This window comes from Cheilinus undulatus, linkage group 22, assembly GCF_018320785.1.
Source record: "Cheilinus undulatus linkage group 22, ASM1832078v1, whole genome shotgun sequence".
Taxonomy (NCBI): Eukaryota; Metazoa; Chordata; class Actinopteri; order Labriformes; family Labridae; genus Cheilinus; species Cheilinus undulatus.
This window is the reverse complement of record NC_054886.1, coordinates 32,663,485-32,682,572: the sequence shown is the minus strand read 5'-3', so window position 1 is coordinate 32,682,572 and position 19,088 is coordinate 32,663,485. Positions and strand designations below refer to the sequence as shown.

At 38.6% G+C, this 19,088-nt stretch overlaps 1 protein-coding gene across 3 annotated transcripts in view; it reads right to left on the bottom strand.

The window, feature by feature from the left end:
• tec (tec protein tyrosine kinase) overlaps positions 1-19,088 on the bottom strand; it is a 21,973-nt gene that overhangs the window by 1,233 nt on the left and 1,652 nt on the right. For 2 of the 3 annotated variants that reach the window (XM_041778748.1, XM_041778749.1), the window contains exons 2-17: positions 16,134-16,315; positions 13,991-14,095; positions 11,394-11,475; positions 9,266-9,394; positions 7,362-7,414; positions 7,082-7,281; positions 6,911-6,976; positions 5,237-5,291; positions 4,739-4,821; positions 4,068-4,201; positions 3,271-3,345; positions 3,017-3,188; positions 2,491-2,707; positions 2,246-2,310; positions 543-661; positions 134-291 (exon numbers count right to left, since the gene is read on the bottom strand). In XM_041778748.1, the coding sequence (XP_041634682.1) occupies positions 134-291; positions 543-661; positions 2,246-2,310; positions 2,491-2,707; positions 3,017-3,188; positions 3,271-3,345; positions 4,068-4,201; positions 4,739-4,821; positions 5,237-5,291; positions 6,911-6,976; positions 7,082-7,281; positions 7,362-7,414; positions 9,266-9,394; positions 11,394-11,475; positions 13,991-14,095; positions 16,134-16,271 (1,851 nt within the window). In that variant the 5' untranslated portion in view covers positions 16,272-16,315. The remainder of the gene's footprint in view (positions 1-133; positions 292-542; positions 662-2,245; positions 2,311-2,490; positions 2,708-3,016; positions 3,189-3,270; positions 3,346-4,067; positions 4,202-4,738; positions 4,822-5,236; positions 5,292-6,910; positions 6,977-7,081; positions 7,282-7,361; positions 7,415-9,265; positions 9,395-11,393; positions 11,476-13,990; positions 14,096-16,133; positions 16,316-19,088) is intronic. The other variant, XM_041778750.1, reaches the window with a different exon arrangement.

Below are 19,088 nucleotides of genomic sequence, written 5' to 3'. Positions count from 1 at the left end.
TACGCAATCTGAATTATTAAATCAAACTTTTGAGGACTGATTCTTAAGAATGTCATTTCAACAGTGTTAACTCTAAGATAGACCAGGACATGAAAGTGCACCATTTTAACAAATTACTTTGCACAGCTCTCACCTCGTGCCAACACCGCTGCATGATGTCATAGATGGTGGGCGTGGCCATTTTGGGCCTGTAAAGTCTTTGACCTTTGGTTACCAAGTTAACCACCTCATGGTTCTGATTCTGGTCAAATGGCATGCGACCCTCCGTGAACACCTCCCACATCAACACACCTGGAAAGACAATCAACAGGCATGTATAGTTAGTAGTTAAATTAGTAGTTTTAGTAGTTAGTTGTTTGTTTATTGTTAGTAGTTTAGTGTTTAGTTAATTATTGTAAAATCACAAATAAACAACCTTTAAAGACTAAGAAATAAGGCGTGTGTCATACTAAAGGTATGTGTCAAACTAAAGTACCATTTACTAAACCAAGAGAGAGGTAATGTTAATCTTAAATGTTCCTAAATGAAAGCTTTTAACCCACCGTACGACCACACGTCTGATTTGCTGCTGTATTTGCAGAAGTTGAAAACTTCCGGAGGCGACCATTTCACAGGAAACTTAGCACCTGAGGAGCTGGTGTACTGGTCGTCCAACACATACCTACGAAATATACATCAACCGTTAATGTGAACCCCTGCTTTTCTAGGAGTCTAAAAAATGATGCTTATGTTTTGCTGATTTATAAATTTTCCAAATAAGTTAACTGTCTCAGTTAATTGAGTGTTGAAGAATGTGTCAAATATCCTCAAGTATCCTTATTCTTATGTATCCTAACCCTAACCCCAGGCTGAACAGTGGGCCCCAGAATGCATCATGGGTTCCAGAATTTACTGGGGGTTCTAGAACGCATCAGTGGTCCTACAAAGTACGGAGGGTTCCAGGATGAATGAAGGGTTGTGGTGATGCATCAAAGTCTCTAGACTATATCAACTGTTTTTGAATGTGTCAAGTATTGTAGAGAGTACATATGGTTCTAGAATGTCTTTAGCGTTCTAGAATGTTTTGAGGATTCCAAAATGCAGCTAGGGTTCTAATATGTATCAAGGGTTCCAGAATGTACTGAGGGGTTCTAGAATGAGGGTCCCATAATGCATCAAGGGTTCTAGCATTAATTTGGGTTTCCAGAATTTACCAAGGGTTGCACAAAGTATTGAATTTGGTGGGAAGTATCTATGGCTCTAGAATGTTCTGAGGATTCTAGGATGAATCAAGGGTTCTTGAATGAAAAAAAAGAAAAAATCAACAACTCAGTTTGCATTGAGCTTTCCCAAACTGCATCTAGGTTTCTGATATGTATCAAGAGTTCCAGGATGTCTAAGGAGTTGTAGAATGTTTCAGAGGTTCTAGAATGTACTGAGGGTTTTAGGGTGAACTGAGGGTTCCATAATGTGTAATGCAAATGATTAAGGGCTCTAGAATGTGTAAAAGATTCCTAAATGTAATGAGGACTTTAGAATTTATCGATTGTCCCAAATGTACTGGGGGTTCTGGGAAGAATTGAGGGTCCCAGAATGCATCAAGGGCTCCAGAATTTAGGGCTGACAGCTTCAAGTCGATTGGTGGATTAATTGGTTGATGACCTCATGTCCGACCAAAATCCAATTGGTCGAACAATCACAAGTGCTACTTTAATTGGAAGAATCAATTTTTTGCTGGGGATCTAGAACGCAGCTCCAATTCCAGAATTTATTGTAGGTTCTAGACTGTATAAACTGTTCTAGAATGTCGGAAGGGGTGCAGAGTGTAACAAGGATTCTAGAGTTTATCAAAAAGCTTTGGAACGCATCAAAGGTTTAAGGATGAATTAAGTATTTTTGAATGTATTGATGGTTCTTGTATAACCAACATTCTGTTAAGTTAGTCAACTATGTTCCTATTTGGAGTCAAAGAGACGAGGAGACGGGGATATTGGGTAAAATTACACATGACTGACTGGGTGCTACCAGGGCAACCTGATAAATGTCAATGTCAGGTTTCATTTTTCCTTTAAAACACTCATAGGATTCAGAATAACTTTTGTTATAAGTCTGTTTTGATAAAATAAAAATACACATGAAATGCAAACAGCTAGCTCTAGCTTAATCTAATAATTACGCATTTCCTTGATGATAATCCTGTCCAGACTGGGGCCATTTCTGTTTTAAAAAGTCCATGAGCATGGAGGATGCAGGATTAAATTCTTACCTTGTCATGCCAAAGTCAGACACCTTTACCACCTGGGCGTCGTTCACCAGACAGTTTCTTGCAGCCTGCAAAGAGAGCAGAAAAGGACAAGCTAGTCAGTAATTCTCACATTTTCACATGGGTTTCCTTCTTAAGTGAAGTCCTGAGTCCTGGGATTGGAAGTAGTGTTAGAAAGTAGTCAATCTTATCTAGTCTGGATGGGAAACATGGCCTAAACTGGATGTTAGAGTATCCAGACCAGTTACCAGGTCTCTGTGGATGAAGCCGTTGGCCTCGAGGTACTCCATCCCCTCACAGACGTCCAGGCAGATACTGAGCAGGGAGTCCTTAGTGAAGCTGCCCCGCCGCTGCCTCAAGAAGTTCAGCAGACAGCCGAGCTCCATGAACTCTGTGACGATGTAGATCGGCTTCTGCTGGCTGCACACACCGTACAGCTGCACCAGGTTAGGATGGGACAGTTTCCTACAAAATAACCATTAAATTAGGGACATTAAGGCACAGACAAGAAGAGCTGAGGCATGAATTCAACTTCTGTTAACCCCTGATTTGAGTGTGTGTTGTTGTTGTTATTGGTGGTGATCAGTAGATGGCAGCAGAAGCCAGATTAAGGCAGAGAATTTGGGTCACAAGGTCATTATCTTTTAATGCAGAGTTTTTGTGTGGAACCATCTCTACTGTTCCCTTCCAATCATCCGTTTCTTTCTTTTGTCTCTTTTTTTATACCCTCTCTCTCCGTCTCCTTTCTTGTCTCCTCCCCCTTTCCTTCCTTACATCATGACCTTGGCCTCCTCGATGAAGTCCTCCTCATACATGGCTCCCTCTCTGATGGTCTTGATGGCCACTTTGTGCTGAGCCCTCCACTTTCCCAGCCTGACTAGACCGAACTGACCGCTGCCAACCTCCTTCATGAAGGTCAGCTCGCTGGGGTTGATCTCCCACTTCTCTGCAGGGAGGGTAAACAGAGAGGAGAGGGTTTAGAAGACGGCAAATTAAGACAAAAGGAAAGAAATTATAATCAGACTCACCGTAGCTGAAACCAGCAGTGGATGGAGCAGACTTGTCCTGTTTTCCTACAGGATACCTTAACCTGGAAACAAGACCTGAGACACAGAAAAAGAGCATGATAGAGAGACTTTCATGTGAATTTACAGGATGTCCATCCATCTATCTTTCTCCTCATCCTGGAAGCAGCAGTCAAAGTTAGTCAACAGAGACATTTCTCCTCAGCAATGTTTTTCTGATTCTGAGGCGCTCCCAGGCCGGATAGAATATATAATCCCTCAACTGAGTTCTGAGTCTATCCCAGGTTCTCCTCCCAGTTGGACATGCCTGGAAGACCTCTATAAGGTCGGCCATTACAAGAAAAATATAAACAACCCACAGGAAATTTGTCCTGGAATTAGCAGCAGCTGTAGACCTGGAAATGTCACCCTAAAAAATCCAAGACACTCAGATTTTCTCCACCATGATTGCTCTCAAAGCTGAAATCAGAAGTCATGCTCTTTCTTATTTCTGATTGGTCAGTGAGGGAGAAGTTGGACAGCTACATAAAAACAGCTGATGATAAGGGTGTCTTTGCGCCCTGGTTTTAGTCTAACGCGTGGCTCCTTTCCCTTGTTTAATTCCCCCCGTTTCCCCTGCTCTTTCTCTAAAAATCCATAAAGATACAAAAATAAAACTTTAATAAAAAAGGAAATTTTAACATGAGTATCTATGGGGATCGACTCACTTTCAGAGGCAGCCTCTAGTGGGGACTGGAGGAACTGCAGCTTTCAGACCTTTTTCAGACATAAGGTTTATCCGTCAATGAGTTTTTCTTTACCTGCTGCGTTGTGTTTGTGGTAGTCTATGAGGTCGGGGATGGAGTTGAACAGGTGTTTCTCAGCCAGGTAAAACTGTGGAGGCGAGCTTTGAGTCTCTTTGATGTGGTAATGTTTTACAGCTGCTTGTCCATCCCTGAAAACACAGAAAAATTACAAATCACATCAAGCTTTTACCACACTTTTAATGCTCAAATGTGAAACATATACCAGCTTTATTTCCTTCACAATAACGCCTCATAATAGTGTTATATTCAGATCTAATTTCAATGAAAAGACATGGTTAATTTGAGGACATGGAGAGCACTTCTTTAGGTCAACACCAGCAGGTTCAAATGTATTATCTACGTTTACAGCATCAATAATTTAGTGTTTTGTCTTCAAGCAATGAATATTGTTTTGACAGTTGTTTAGTTTGATTTTTGGGAAGAAGACAAGTCATTCCATTCTTTAAATATATGCTGATTTTTTTCCTTACTACACTACAACAGCAAAATTAGACACTCATTGACACTGGAAACATTGTTGGTATTTTCTGAAATCTTTTACATCAGACTACAGTTTAATTAATTAAGACGACTGATTTTCTATCACTATGAATTAACTTTAACATGTTTGGGCTTTAAACTGATTTAAATCAAACTGATTAAATAAATATTTGTTGTCTTTTTACCCAGCAGAATTCTTGGTATAGAGAGAGACGGTGTACGCTCCTGCAGTACTCGAGTCTCTGACAACGAAGGCTCCTTCTTTGTCCTGCAGGGGGCGACATAAAGGAAAAAAAATACTTCACTTTCTGTTTTATGTGATTTAGAAAAAGACATTTTGGTTTAATAACCATTTTTTTCTGAATTAAAAAAAATAGTAGGATATCTTTTGAAGCTTTGTGTATTTTCAAGTTTTAGGATCTTTGCTGGTCTGAATCAAACCTTCAACATTCATCCTTTACCTTACTTATAAAACATTAAAAAAACTGATTAAATTCAAAACATAGGGGGATAGGAAAACGATCAGACAAAGATCAAGTCTGAAAGTATTCAAGAGTTACTACACGAGAATAAAAGCATGGAACTAGAGGAAAAACAAATCAGTGAAGTAGTTATTTCATGGGAGGAAAGAGATTTATCAGAGATAAACACAGAAAATGCTGTAGGTCTGTAGTCCAACTCACCTCCTTTCTCAGCAGATCTTCAGCCTTGTTTCTGTTGACTTGTTTACTGTACCAGCTGGAAAAACAACAAACATAAAACATCTTTTTACAATTAAATGACTAGATTTGTTAAGATCAAGATCCTCCTGTGTTAAACAAGTATTCATTTAACCCAAGATACTCAGATGTATTAAGGAAAAAGCCATCCAAATCTACCTGGCCCTATGTGAAAGAGTCATTGCTCCCTGAACCTAACAACTGGTTGATCCGTCTTTGTCGACAACTGTGTTTGAGATAACTGGCAATCAGTCTTTCACATCACTGTGGAGGAATTTTGACCCACTCTTTGCAGGATTGTTTCAATTCAGCCACATTCACCCATTTTTGGGTGTCTCTTTCTCATTGTTGAATCATGACCTTTGACCTTAACTAAGTCAGTAAAGCCTGCCGTATGATGTTGTTGGTTCTTTTTTTTAACTTCCTGGAGTCGTCCATGCCCTCTAGAGTCCTTTTGGTTGCCCAGCCACTCCTGGGAAGGTTCACCACTGTTTCAAATTTTCTACATTTGTGGATAATGGCTCTGAAAAAGTATCTGCCCCCCTTGTTTGATCATGAATTAAATGTGAATAACCACATTATTTAAGAAGGTTGAGTTCAGTTTCACTATCTACACCCAGACCTGACTACTGCCAGACCTGTTGAATCCAGAAACCCCTTAAATAGAACCTGTCAGACAAAGTGAAGCAGACTAAAAGGTCTCCAACAGATCAACAGATTAGAAACAAAGTCATTGGCATTAATCAGTCTCGAGGGGGTTACAGAGTCATTTCTATGGTCTTGGGACTCCAGTGAATCATGGTGAGAGCCATAATCCACAAATGGAGAAAACTTCAAACAGTGGTGAACCTTCCCAGGAGTGGCTGGCTTACCAGAATGACTCCAATGGCATAAACAACTCATCCAGGAGGTCCCAGAAGAACCCAGAACATCTACAGAACTTCAAAAGTAAAGAAAGTTATAAGGTTTGATAACATCACCATCAAAGGCAGAGGATGGAATGTTGGTGAAGCTGGGGACGGTGGGGACTTCTCCCTCCATTTTTGCCAAATAGTAGACCAGGGCGGTCATCATAATGGAGAGATTGTTGGTATATGGTAACAGTTAACCTTGACATGAGTGGCCAGTCATTTCTAAGGTCTTGGGACTCTGGTGAACCATGGTGAGAGCCATTATCTACAAATGGAAAAACTTGGAACAGCAGTGAACCATAATGACCCAAAGAGTGCATCCACGACTCATCCAGGAGGTCCCAGAAGAACCCAGAACATCTAAAGACCTGCAGGCCTCACTGACTCAGTTAAGGTCAGAGATGGCTTTTCCCCTTAATAAATGAAGGCATCATTTAAAGACTGCATTTTGTATTTACTCGGATTATCTTTGTCTAATCCTAACCCTAACATTTGTTTGATTATCTAAAACATTTAAGAGTGACAAAGAGGCAAAAAAAAAAGAAATGATGAAAGAGAAAAACATTTTTTCATAGCTCTGTAAATATAGGAAATGAAAAGTGGGTTTCTAAGTATGCAAAGAGTGTCTGTTGGTTTTCAGGCTGCAGACCTGAGCCACCTTTTACCTGTAAAGCCACCAAACCTCTGTGCTGTTGTTGATTTAGTGTGAAATGATTAACACACTCACACAAACTGCTCCAGGTTTCCGGATTTCTTCTCTGTTACATAGTTACTTGGGATGTAGCCTTCCTCTCTGTCGGACACATAAAGAAGACGGATAAATATGTGAGCAGAGATATTTGTCTCTACCTGGTCAGTGACGGAGTATGTTAAATTTAACCCTGGTAATCTCACTCACCCATACTTGTTGCGTGCTTTATACCAGTTGACGTCACATTTTTCCACAATGACGTACTCGCCTCCTTTCACCAGGCTCAGGTCATGTGGCTCGGTGCCCGCAAAGTTGTACAATGCCACCACCATCTCCTCCTCCTCCTCCTCCTCCTCAGCTTCATCCTTACTAGACTGAGGAATGGGCGGAGCACGTCGACCCTGCTGCTTTAACAGAATGTCGAGGTTGGCGATCTGAATGTGGAGTACTCTGTTGTTATAGTTCTGAGTGTGCGATTGGTGTTTACCTTCCCGTTTTTACGCTCCTCTCCAGGAATCGGGGGTAAAGGTTTTCTAGAAACTACAAAAAAAAAGGAAAAGAAACGGTAAACAGAGCAGAAGAGACCCCTTTGACTCAATTTTCTTCTTCGATTAACTTCTGTTTTATTCTGAACCATGGTTACAAAGAAAGAGGTTTTTACTGCGCCGCAATAACCAAACGTCATTTTCAATGATTCAGCTTTTGTCATTTCCTGTTTTTCTTTCAAAACTTAGTGGCTCAGCAATTTCTATGTTACACTGTAAAGTGCATTAGTGCATCTGACTAGTTTCTTTTCTCATTACTAAACTGTACTATTGTTTACTCTTCATTACCTTGTTTCATTGTGTGATTTTTTTGTTTTTAATGTTCATTTCAAATACATGTACCTGTGCAGCTCTTTGTTCAGCTGTGGTTGTTATAAATAGTGCTGCATAAACAAACTTTGTCTTTAATTAATTTAGCTTTTTGACAAAAATATTACAAAAACCTTCTTTAATATCAAAGTGAAAACAGATTTCTACAAAGTAGAGTCAATTAAATAATGTAAAATAAGTGGCTGCATAAATACCACCCCCTTCAACACAGTATCTATTGGATTCAACTTTGGCTGCAATCACAGCTCTGAGTCTGTGTGGATAGGCCTCAGTCAGGCTCAGACATCTAGATTCTGCAATTTTACTCCATTCTTCTTTGCTAAACTGCTCAAGCTACACAGGAGGCAGGCGTGAAAAGCTCTTTTCAAGGCCAGCCACTATTGCTTCAGCTCACTGACTCTTCTCCCTTGCCGTAGTTCTCTTGCATGCTGTCCTCCAGGGTTTTCCTATATTTTGCAGCATTCATATTACTCTCTGCCTTTACAAGCTTTCCAGAGCTGGCTAATGAGAGGTATCCCCACAGCGTGATGCTGCCACCACTGTGCTTCACAGTGAAGATGGTGTGTTTGGTGTCGTGTCTGATGGCCAAAAAGCTCCATTTTGGTCTCACCAGACCAAAGAACTTCCTCCACTTGACCATGGATTCTCCCACACAGACCCCACCCACACAGATTTGGCTTGACCCCTGACAAATCCAGAGAATAGGCTTTCCCAATGTGTCAAGCTATTTTTGAGTTCTGATGTTTAAATTTTTTGTCTGTACCAATCTTAACCCTTTTAACCACTTTTTCCCTTCCATTTGTGTCTTTTACATGACACTGTTCATCAAGTTTGCACCCTTTTACCCATTTATGCCACTTTCATCCCACCTTCGCCAATTTTAACATAATGTTTTGCCACTTTCTCCCTTTTTTTCCTGCCTTATTGGCCACTTTAATGTCTCCTACATGCCTCCTGGTGAACTCTAGTCAGAGTTTTCTTCATCAAGGCCTGATCTAGGCAGATTTACACATGCCATATTCCTTTTATCTGTTTAACTGAACTCCGGGGGAAGTTCAGAGACTTAAAAAAAAAAAGTTACCCTGGCTTAAATTTTTCAATAACCTTTTCTCTGAGTGGATTGTAGTGTTCTTTTGTCTTCATGGTGTAATAGTTGGCAGGAATACTAATTAACCAGTGACTGGACCTTCCAGACACAGGTGTCTTTATACTACAATCACTTCACTCAGGTGATCCCAATTGAACTAATTGTGAGACTGCTAGCACCAACTGGCTGGAACTTTGTTGAATTTACATTTTTATTTAATTGACATTATCTTGTAGAAATCTGTTTTCAATTTGACATTAAATGTGTTTGTAAAAGGAAGCCAAATTATATTGACCATTTTATTTATTCATAAAATCAGTAAAAGAGTAAAACACCCAAGGGGGTGAATACGCTTTCTCTGCTCTGTAAATATTTCAAACTGACAGCAATAATCTTTAGTTAAATGTGGGGATATTCAGTGTTTCTTACTGTCTCCAAACAGGTTGTACTCCTCACAGCCCAGAGCCTGTTTTTCTGCCTGGCGACAGCAGAGCCACACCCCTTCCTGCCAGAACTGAGGGTGGAACTTTGCCAGTACAACCATGTTGTCTTTGATCTCTGCACACAAAGATGACATCGGAGTCTATTTTTAGACCCTTCTTACATCATACAGTGACATTCTGAAATATAAATCTTTTGAAAAAGATTTTTAATCTTGGTGAATTTTCTCCTGGTTAAATAAAGGTTAAATAAATAAAAATAAAAAATAGGAACATCTTCATTATTAGCACACAAATAAATTCTCACTCATTCAGGTACACATGTGTAGGAGCTTTTTCCTCAATGTTTGTAGAGCTGCAGTGGATGTTCTGCTGTGTGAACACTGACAGTGATGGGGTGAAATTGCTAATGTCCTTTTTGCCAAATACACCTGCCAGCTGTTTCTGAAAGCATCTCTGTAAATCTTTAAGAGGGAACCAGATGAGCTACAAGACTTAAACATGAAGTGCCATAAGCTTTGTTTACATCATTGATGGTTCAAAGGGGTTACATAAAGAGCTCACCAGTACTCGCCCACTTTGCCTGGGGCTCCAGAAGTAAAACTCGCCATTCAAATCCCTCATAGAAATTTAGCAAAATCCCTATCACGACACTTTAAATAAATGAACCAGCTCCCTGACTATAAAACATTTAATTCAGTACAAGATTGGCATTTAAAAAAAAAAAGAAAGAGAAAAAGCTAAAAGGTACAAGACTGTGTACATTTCTTTATGGACTACATATCCCACAATCCACCGGGGTTCATTTCATTTTTTTTTAAAGATTGCTTCAAACCATATTTACACCTTCTTTCTACATTTATCTTTGCGTATTGATATATAATACGGCAGTTTATATTTTCCTTATCAACAGTCAACAGTCCCTGTTTGCCAACTGATAAATCTACCAATCAGATACTGAAGGATTGTGGGTATTGTAGTATTTTAGGCCGAGATAAACTAATGCTTTTTCTGAAAACGAGGTTGAAATCTCACAATCTTTTGTCTTCAGCATGAGCAGATATCATCGTTTCACTCTCGGGTGGCTCGTAGTAAAGCAGACTTTGATGCTTCTGATAAAATGTCTAATCAAGTCTGCAATGAAGAAAAACAATGGTCATTTTACTTCCGGAACCACACTGTTGAGCTCTGTTGGGACCTGGGACTGGATCTAAGTATGTAAGACCCAAAGCCTGGTTTAAGGGATCAATGGCAAGACCAACTGAAAATGCAAAATACCAAGTCAACTTATGTTATAGTGGCTTATAAGCAAGCTGAAAATTATAGAATGCAAATATTGCTGTGAATTATATCTGTTTAAACTTTTTTTCATTAAAAAACACACCTAAAAACAAGTCACCAGGTTTAACAGTTATTTTTACAAATACTGAATAAGAATAATGTGTAAATAAATGATTAAATATATATATTTGGACACATTTTCATAGGTTTTGGTTATTAAAACATCACCAAAAAAAAGGACAACAAAAATCCAAAATTGAATTTTTTTTGTTTTTGAGTGAATAGTCATTTGTTATTAAGATTAAAATTTAAACTTAATATTACAGTAATATTTGGTTACCAGATGTCCATTAACAGTTCCAAATGTACATTTAAAACCTGGACATTTATTTAAAAAAAAAGACTGCTTAACAGTCTTTTTTTTCTTTTTTTTTACATCAGTTTATAAGCAGAATATTCTTTGATTGATAAGACTTTAAAAGGGGGGTGATGGATGTGGAGGGCCCCATGCCTGGGTTCACCCAGGGCCCCAAAAATACTAAACCCACCCCGAACAATAGTAGAACTACATAAAATATTGAGACTTTAAAGCAGAGTCTCATTCAAAAGTACCTGCAGACAGTAATGGAAACAGTGGGGGCTGATGGGAAATTTGATAAATGTGTGAAAACCAGCTGCAGGTATGTGGTTGAATGTGTGAAAATGTGTTTGTAACAGTTCAAAAACTAGCTAAGCATCGAGTTCAATTTGTTGTGTCAACACTGGTAAAGTGATTCAGAATAGAATAGAATAGAAAAGAATAGAATAGAATAGAATAGAATAGAATAGAGGCTCACCCTGTTTGAGGCTCTGGACCCACAGACTTCTGCTGTCGTGACTCGGAGCAAACACATACAGAGTGTTGGTATCGTACACGATCTGAACACAAACACAACGTGGTTTTAAAAAAAAGGGGGGGGGGTTGTCTAACTTGCAGTAAAGATACCAGATGCATGTCATAGTTTAGAAATGTTCAGGGGTCTTTTGACTTTCGCTGTTTTAACACATACAGCAGAAAATTCCCTCCAGTCTTTATATAAGAGTCACATGTAACTGGACATTTTTACAGTGTCAATAAGAGTGTGTAAAAGAACATAAAACAGAAAAAAATATGAAGCAGCATAACTAAGTTCACAAAGACTTCACCATTTATTGATTATTTTTCCTGGGTTTCTTTGTGTTTTCTTTTCTACTACATTTACACTTCGACTCATACAAACTTTGAGCTTAAGTTTTACTCAGGGGTTTGGCAGGAAAAAGCTGAGGTGAAAATGTGTGAGAGTTTGCATTGAAAAAAATTTTAGGAAACCATTCTTTGCGAAAATAATATTAAAACTAATTTACACATACTTATTCAGGTAAAATAACCATGACAGCTCCCTTCCTGCCAACCCAACAACCACAAAGGATGATGGGCTATTTCAACTGTAATTTTAAGTCTGCTCAAACAACCCCGATTCCCATAAAGTTGGGACACCGTGTAAAATGTAAATAGAAATAAACTTTCAAAAAATAAACCCATATTTCATTAATAAAGATAACAAAACATATCAGATGTCGAAACTGAGACATTTAACCATTTCATGAAAAATATTAGCTCATTTTGAATTTCATGGCAATAACACAATTAAAAAAAGTAGGGATGGTGCAACAAAAGGTTGGAGAAGTGGTTATAATGAAAAAAAAGCTGGAGGAGATTTTGCAACTAATTAGGTCAAATAGCAACAGGTCAGTAACATGACTGGGTATAAAAGGAGCATTTTAAAGAGGCAGAGTCTCTCCGGAGAAAAGATGAGCAGAGGTTAACAAATTTATGGAAAAACTGGCTCTAAACATCTTGGAACAATTTCGGGGAAAATAATCCTCAACCTAAAAAGACTTTGAATATCCCATCATCTACAGTCCATAATATCATCAGAAGGTTCAGAAAATCTGGAGAAATCTTTGAGCAAGGGGCAAGGCTGAAGGTAAATACTGCATTAAAAACAGGTATGATTCTGTACTGGAAATCCCTGCATGGGCTCAGAAACACCTCCAGAAATTACTGTCTGTCCATACAGCTTACTGTGCCATTCACAAATGACAGTTAAAGCTGGACCATAGAAAGACGAAGCCGTATGGGAGCCAGAAATGCCACCTTCTTCTCTGGGCCTGAGCTCATTAGAAATGGACTGAGGAAACATGGAAAACTGCTCTGTGGTCAGAGAATCAAAATTTTTTTGGAAACCACAGACGCCATGTCCATCAGGGACCATCCAGCTTGTTATCCTGGCTCAGTTCTACAGGGTTTACACAGGAATCCTAGAGTTGAATTTCCCTTTAACTACCTTTTTTACTACCTCTACTATATTTTTTACTACCAACACGCAATACTTGTGCTCATAGCTGAGCTTGTGTTTGCAGTTGCACTGCTCTGTGTTGCACCAAAAAAAAACCAGGGAGCTGCTCCGCCCACGCACGAATCCGCTGCTGGTGAATGATGGATTCTGTGATTGATCGCTGTAACACCGTTCCAGGTCACATTTATAGTTTTTTTGCACATTTTACAAAAAGCTTCCCGGTCATTCCCAATGACCGGCTTAAGCCAGTCTTTAAATGCCAGGTCATTGAGCCAAAGTTGTGAAAACGTGCATTTTCCAATTGTGATGCTATTCCGACACCACGCATGCGCACAACAGATCGGGCAGCGGAACCAAACGAGGCTATCAACGCCGACCCAGGTCCTGCCGCTCTGCTCACACGTGTATTTCATTTTAGATTTTGTTTTAGTTAAACTAACTTAAAACAAAAGTTCAGGATTAATGCAAAAGTCACAATATATTGAAGGGGTGGTGAAAAAGTTACTACCAAGTCAAATTGCATTTACTACCTTTTACTACCTTTCAATGGCCTTAATTTGAGCTAATTTCATTTACTACCTTTTACTACCACACGGATACCCTGTTCTAATTCACCAAAAGAAAATTTTTGGAGCATCGTGAAATGAAAAATCCAGCATACAAGATCCCGGATTTTTGAGCAGCTAGAATCTTACATCAGACAAGAATGGGACAACATTCCTCTCCCAAAATTTCAGCAACCTGTCTCCTCACTTCCCACATGTTTACAGACTGAAATCAACTCAAAATGAGCTAATATTTTTCATGAAATAGTAAAATGTCTCAGTTTCAACATCTGATATGTTGTTTATGTTCTGTTGTGACCAGAATTTGGATTTGCATTCTGTTTATCCACATTTTACACAGCGCCCTCATGTTTTGGGATTGTGATTGTATTCATTCATGTTTCTCCAATGTTTTATTCTTGTTTCAGAAAATAAAGGCTTTTTATGATAACTGCAGATAGAAATTCAGGCTTAAAAAATAAGAAAAAAGTGTTTTTGTTGTGTTTGTACCTGAAAGGGGTATTTGTTCTGGCAGGGGATGATTCCTACTCCGTTCTTAACGATCTCCACACACCTGACACGGCTCAGCTCGATCGAGCCTCTTCTGAACCTCTTCTGTGGATGGAAACAAAGCGTCAACAGAAGGTATTAAAACCCCATTTTAAGTATGATATCAGTTTCACACCTAGATGTTTGGTTTCCTGTTGAGTTGGAGTTTTCTTTATGCAGGTGATGCTGAACTAACCAGAGGTTAAGATGGGGTCTTATCAAACGGTTCTAAAGGTTTGGCAAGTAAACTTGAACTTCTATCCCTTTAAACAGTGAATTAGATTTCACTGGGATTACAGCTTTGTATACAGACGTGTTTTTGTGCATTTCCAGCACCAAATATGGTTTACAAAGATTTAATTAAAATAAACAGAAATAGAAAAAAACAGAGTATTTTTATCAAAAGGAGCAATCTCAACGATTTAAAACCATTAGAGATCTAGAGAGAAGCTGAGCCAAGTGGAGCTGAGGGAAGAGTGGGGAAGTACAACATCAATTCCAAAACACTTGGGACGCAGTGTAAAATATTGTTTAAAACAGAATGTAATGATTTATAAGAAAATAGAACATAAACTACACAGATGTTTAAACTGAGACATTTTACCATTTCATGAAAATATTAGCTAATTTAGAATTTGATGGTAGCAACACGTCTCAAAAAAGTAGGGACGGGGTCATGTTTACCATTTTGTATCAGCCCGTCTGTAAACGTCTGGGACGTGAGGAGACCTGTTGCTGGAGTTTTAGGAGAAGAATGTTGTCCCATTCTTGTTTGTTCAACAGTCCTGGGTCTTTTATGCCAGAATTTCCCTTTATGATGCTCCAAATGTTTTCTGTTGGTGAAAGGTCTGGACTGCAACCTGTGAAGCTATGCTGTTGTGATGGATGTGGTTTAGCATTGTCTTACTAAAAGATACATCTGGATGGGAGCATATGTTGCTCTAAAACCTCTCTCTACTTTTCAGTATTGATAGAGCCTTTCAATGCTGCCATAGGCACTAATGCAACCCCATACCATCAGAGATGCAGGCTTTAGAACTGAGCCAGGAGAACAAGCTGATGGTCCCTCTCCTCTTTAGTCTGCAGGACACAGTGTTTGTGGTTTTCAACAAGAATTTCAAATTTGGATTCTCTGACCACAGAACAGTTTTCCATTTTGCCTCAGTCCATTCTATCTGAGCTGCTTCTTTGCATGATACAGCCTTTGTGGTTGGTCCAGATTGATGAACCTCTGCCTATCTTTACTTCTGAGAGACTCTCCCTCTCTTAAATGCTACTTTTACACCCAGTTGTGTTGCTAACCTTTTGCCAATTACCTTAATTAGTTGCAAAATGCTCCTCAGGCTGTGTTTCATTAGTTCAACTTACTATTCCAGTCTTTTCTTGCCCTGTCCTTACTTTTTTGAGATGTGTTGCTGTCATCAAATACAGAATGGGCTTGTAAATATCATGAAATGTTAAAATGGCTCAGATTCAACATCTGATATGTTGTTTATCTTCCATTGTGAATTAAATACAGTCTATCAGAGTTGTGGATCTTGACTTTCTTGACATAGCGCCCCAACTTTTTTGGAAATGGAGTCATAGAAATGTGTGGAAACTGTCAGCCTGGCTCTGTTAATGTAAATTAGTCTACTTATCAACACCTTCACATACGTTCACATTTTACAAACAGATATAGGATGGAATAATACACTTGTGAAGTCGTGAGCTGTTTGGTCCTGTACGCTGATAAAAACTGAAACCAGTGGGCTCTACCATTTCTGAAAACATCAGCTATCTGAAAAATTACACTTGTGATGTTGTGAAAACTGGAGGAAGAGGGTGTTTACAGTCTCTTCTTGAAAACAGGGTAAAGATGGCCCCTTTTTAAGGCACCTGTACTAACGATCTATTTACTGAATTCTTTAAGATAAAAGGGAATCTCTGACTTTTTCATCAGAGAAATAACGTTCAGAAATGTTAGCTGCTACTCAGCCTCCCAGGATTAGAAACGTAGAGATTTAGTGTTTTGCTCTACAGGTTATATAAGATGTCAAACACGTGGTTATCATAAATAATTATTATATAATAAAGATATGAAATAAAGCTGATAATATGTGACCTCTGCTTTCCCATCGTAGTACGTGAGCCGGCTCCTGGTGAGAACAAACAGTCTCTCCTTATAGTTGAGCGGCGACGTCCTCCTCTTCTGCTGCGAACGCTTGATGAGCGTCTCCTCCAATAGCAGCTCATCACTCATCCTGGCCCCGCCCACATTGGTGGATTATATCAGCTCAAGCAAAGCTGACAAAAGATGGACAAAGTTTGGCTTTAGAAACATCGTTTTCCTCCAAAATCTGCTGTTTTTGAGTATACATATATATTTATATATTTACGCCAAATATCTGAGGCTTTTAGCGTCTTATAACTAGTCGTTTTGGTTTTCCTTTCTCGGAATTTAAATTTTTAAATATTTTGACTTTGACTAAGATAGCTTGAGATTGTTTGCTGCTGGATCAATGTTGCTGTTTACTTCTGCAGATTTTGAACATACTTTATTTTGACAATTATATGGAGCTAACTCATTAACAGCAACAAAACCCATCCCTTAATATCCTCTTGAATTACAGAAGACAACCCTGATTTTAGCAGAAAGCAAAGAATGTCTACCAGTGCTGTAAGGCATAACATTAAATGCTTCATCACTTTAAATGTTACTTCATTGTCTGGTTGATCTGCTGAAATTTCTGGTTGTGATTTTCCTTTTAGGTCAGAGGAAGGAGAATGGAGTGCAAAAAAAGGGCAAAAAACACCACAAAGTAGCAAAACTTGATGAAAATGGGCAAAAATTGGGGGGAAAACAGAAAAAAATTGAGAAAATGTGGCAAAAAATGACAATAGGCTGATTAAAACTTTACCCCCCCCCCAAAAAAAGCGAAAATGGGTAAAATAGTGGCATAAATGGGCAAAAAAGATCAAAAATGGGAAAAAAAAGTGGCAAAAGAGGGCAAAAATTCCTAAAAGAAAAATAAGGGGAAAAAACATGGCAAAAATGGCCATAAAAAGGCAGAAGTGAGCAAGATGTCAAAAAAAGGAACAGGTGTCAAAGAAATGGATGAAAGAGGCAAAAAATGGCAAAAAAAAAATGGCAAAAATTGATTAAATGTGGCAAAAAAGTGTTAGAATTTGGCAAATAGAAGTGGTAGAAAATATTGGTGAAAAATACAAAATTTTGCAAAAAGTAACAAAAATGGGTAAAATAGTGGCATAAATGAGCTTTAAAGAGGCAAAAGAATGGTCAAAAGTTGTCAAAAAGAAGCAGCAAAAGCGGGGGGAAATGGGCAAAAATGGCAAAAGGCAGCTAAAATAGGCAAAAAGTTGGAAAAGATGTAGCATAAGTGGACAAAAAGTGTTTTAAAAAGTGGGAAAATGGGGCTCAAAAAGGGGAAAAATGAACAAAATTTGCTTAAAAATGGCAAAAAGAAGTGGCAATGGATGGAAAAAGTCGTTAAATGGGTTCAAAAGTAGAAGACATAAATAAAACCAACCTCAGAACCCAATAATAGCTCGACACACTTTTCAGGTCCAAAATGAGGAGACTGTTAGCCAGGATGCTAGCACTAGTTCTACTATTCCAACACATCTGCGTGTATTTCATTAACCATTCTTGATGCTAACGCTAATACTAATAATACCTATATCCTACAAAATGGGACATAAGTTTATGGACACTACTGCCATAAATTCATCTTTCATTTGTTGTTTTGTTGTTTCTCTTGTCCCTTTCCTCTTCCTGCCTTCCTCCACCCCTACTCCTGTCTCTAGTCCTTTCCACCCTCAGTGCAGCTTCAGCAGAGAGCTGTCAACATGAGCCTGGTCTGCTCGACAGGCCTGCCTGTTAAAGGTAAGGTTTGTGTCGGCACTATAAACAGGGCTAAACACTCTAAACACTGCTAGTGCTGTGCTCATGGTGATTAACACTGTTCTTTATTATAGAGTGTAGCCTTTTATCATAATATTAATGATTAATGCTGGTCTATTGTACGGTCTAAACCTGCCCTCTTTGTAGAGTGTCCTGAGATAACTTTGGTTATGAATTCTACAATGACTGATTGGTTGACTGATTGATATGCATTGATACCATCAATAAATCACAGCTGGGTTTGTCAGGGGCTTAGCTAGTTCTGTTGGCAGGCCTGCTTGATAGCATGAAAAAGTGGAATACTAACACCGACATGAAGACATAATGTGTAAAACTGGGAATATTAACGACATTTAACCATCAATTCTACATTAAAATTCATACTTATTGTGGCAACTGTGGCAAACTGTGTTATTTTAGACATAGACTGTAGACTTATTCTAAGTTAATAAAAATATAACAGTTTAATCCACCTTATTCCTAGCTCCCATGATACTTTGCGGTGCAACTCCCGGTCCTTTGCATTGTCACGAAATACTAAATGTGATTGTTAGAGTTATTGGGAGACTAAAATAGGTAAACTTTGTCTGTTACACCTCAAACAGGATAATATTATTTCTCTGCCCTCTACTAGAAAGGACAAAGTGAAGAAAGTACCTTAGATAACCTTGACAAGCATGTTTAAGCTAGCCAACTTTATCAGCTTCATATCAGTATAGCTATAGATGATCGCATTTTGTTAAAGGACTTTAGACACCACCTTCAGATAACATTTCTCTGTTCAGTTTGTGGGGTTGCCGAAATTCTTATTTCTCCAACTAATCCCTCTTAAAATGTGGGAGTCATATTAATGTTACTATCCATGACTTAAGTGGTCAACTCTTCAGTTTGGCATAGCTCAAATTTTGTATTAAGAATTAATGATAAAGCAATATTGACAGAATCACATCCCCGATGCATTTAGACAGTGAACAGCATGTTTTAAACACTGTTGTTGAAGACATATATTTGACTTTGTCACATTATTAGTACCAAGAACAGAACAACAGGTACTGAGCATAACGGAAAATGTAATTTATAACTTTCAGCTTATATAACTTCAGCAAGACGTTTGATTTGACAAAAATGAAGCAGTATTTACTACCGAAAATATTT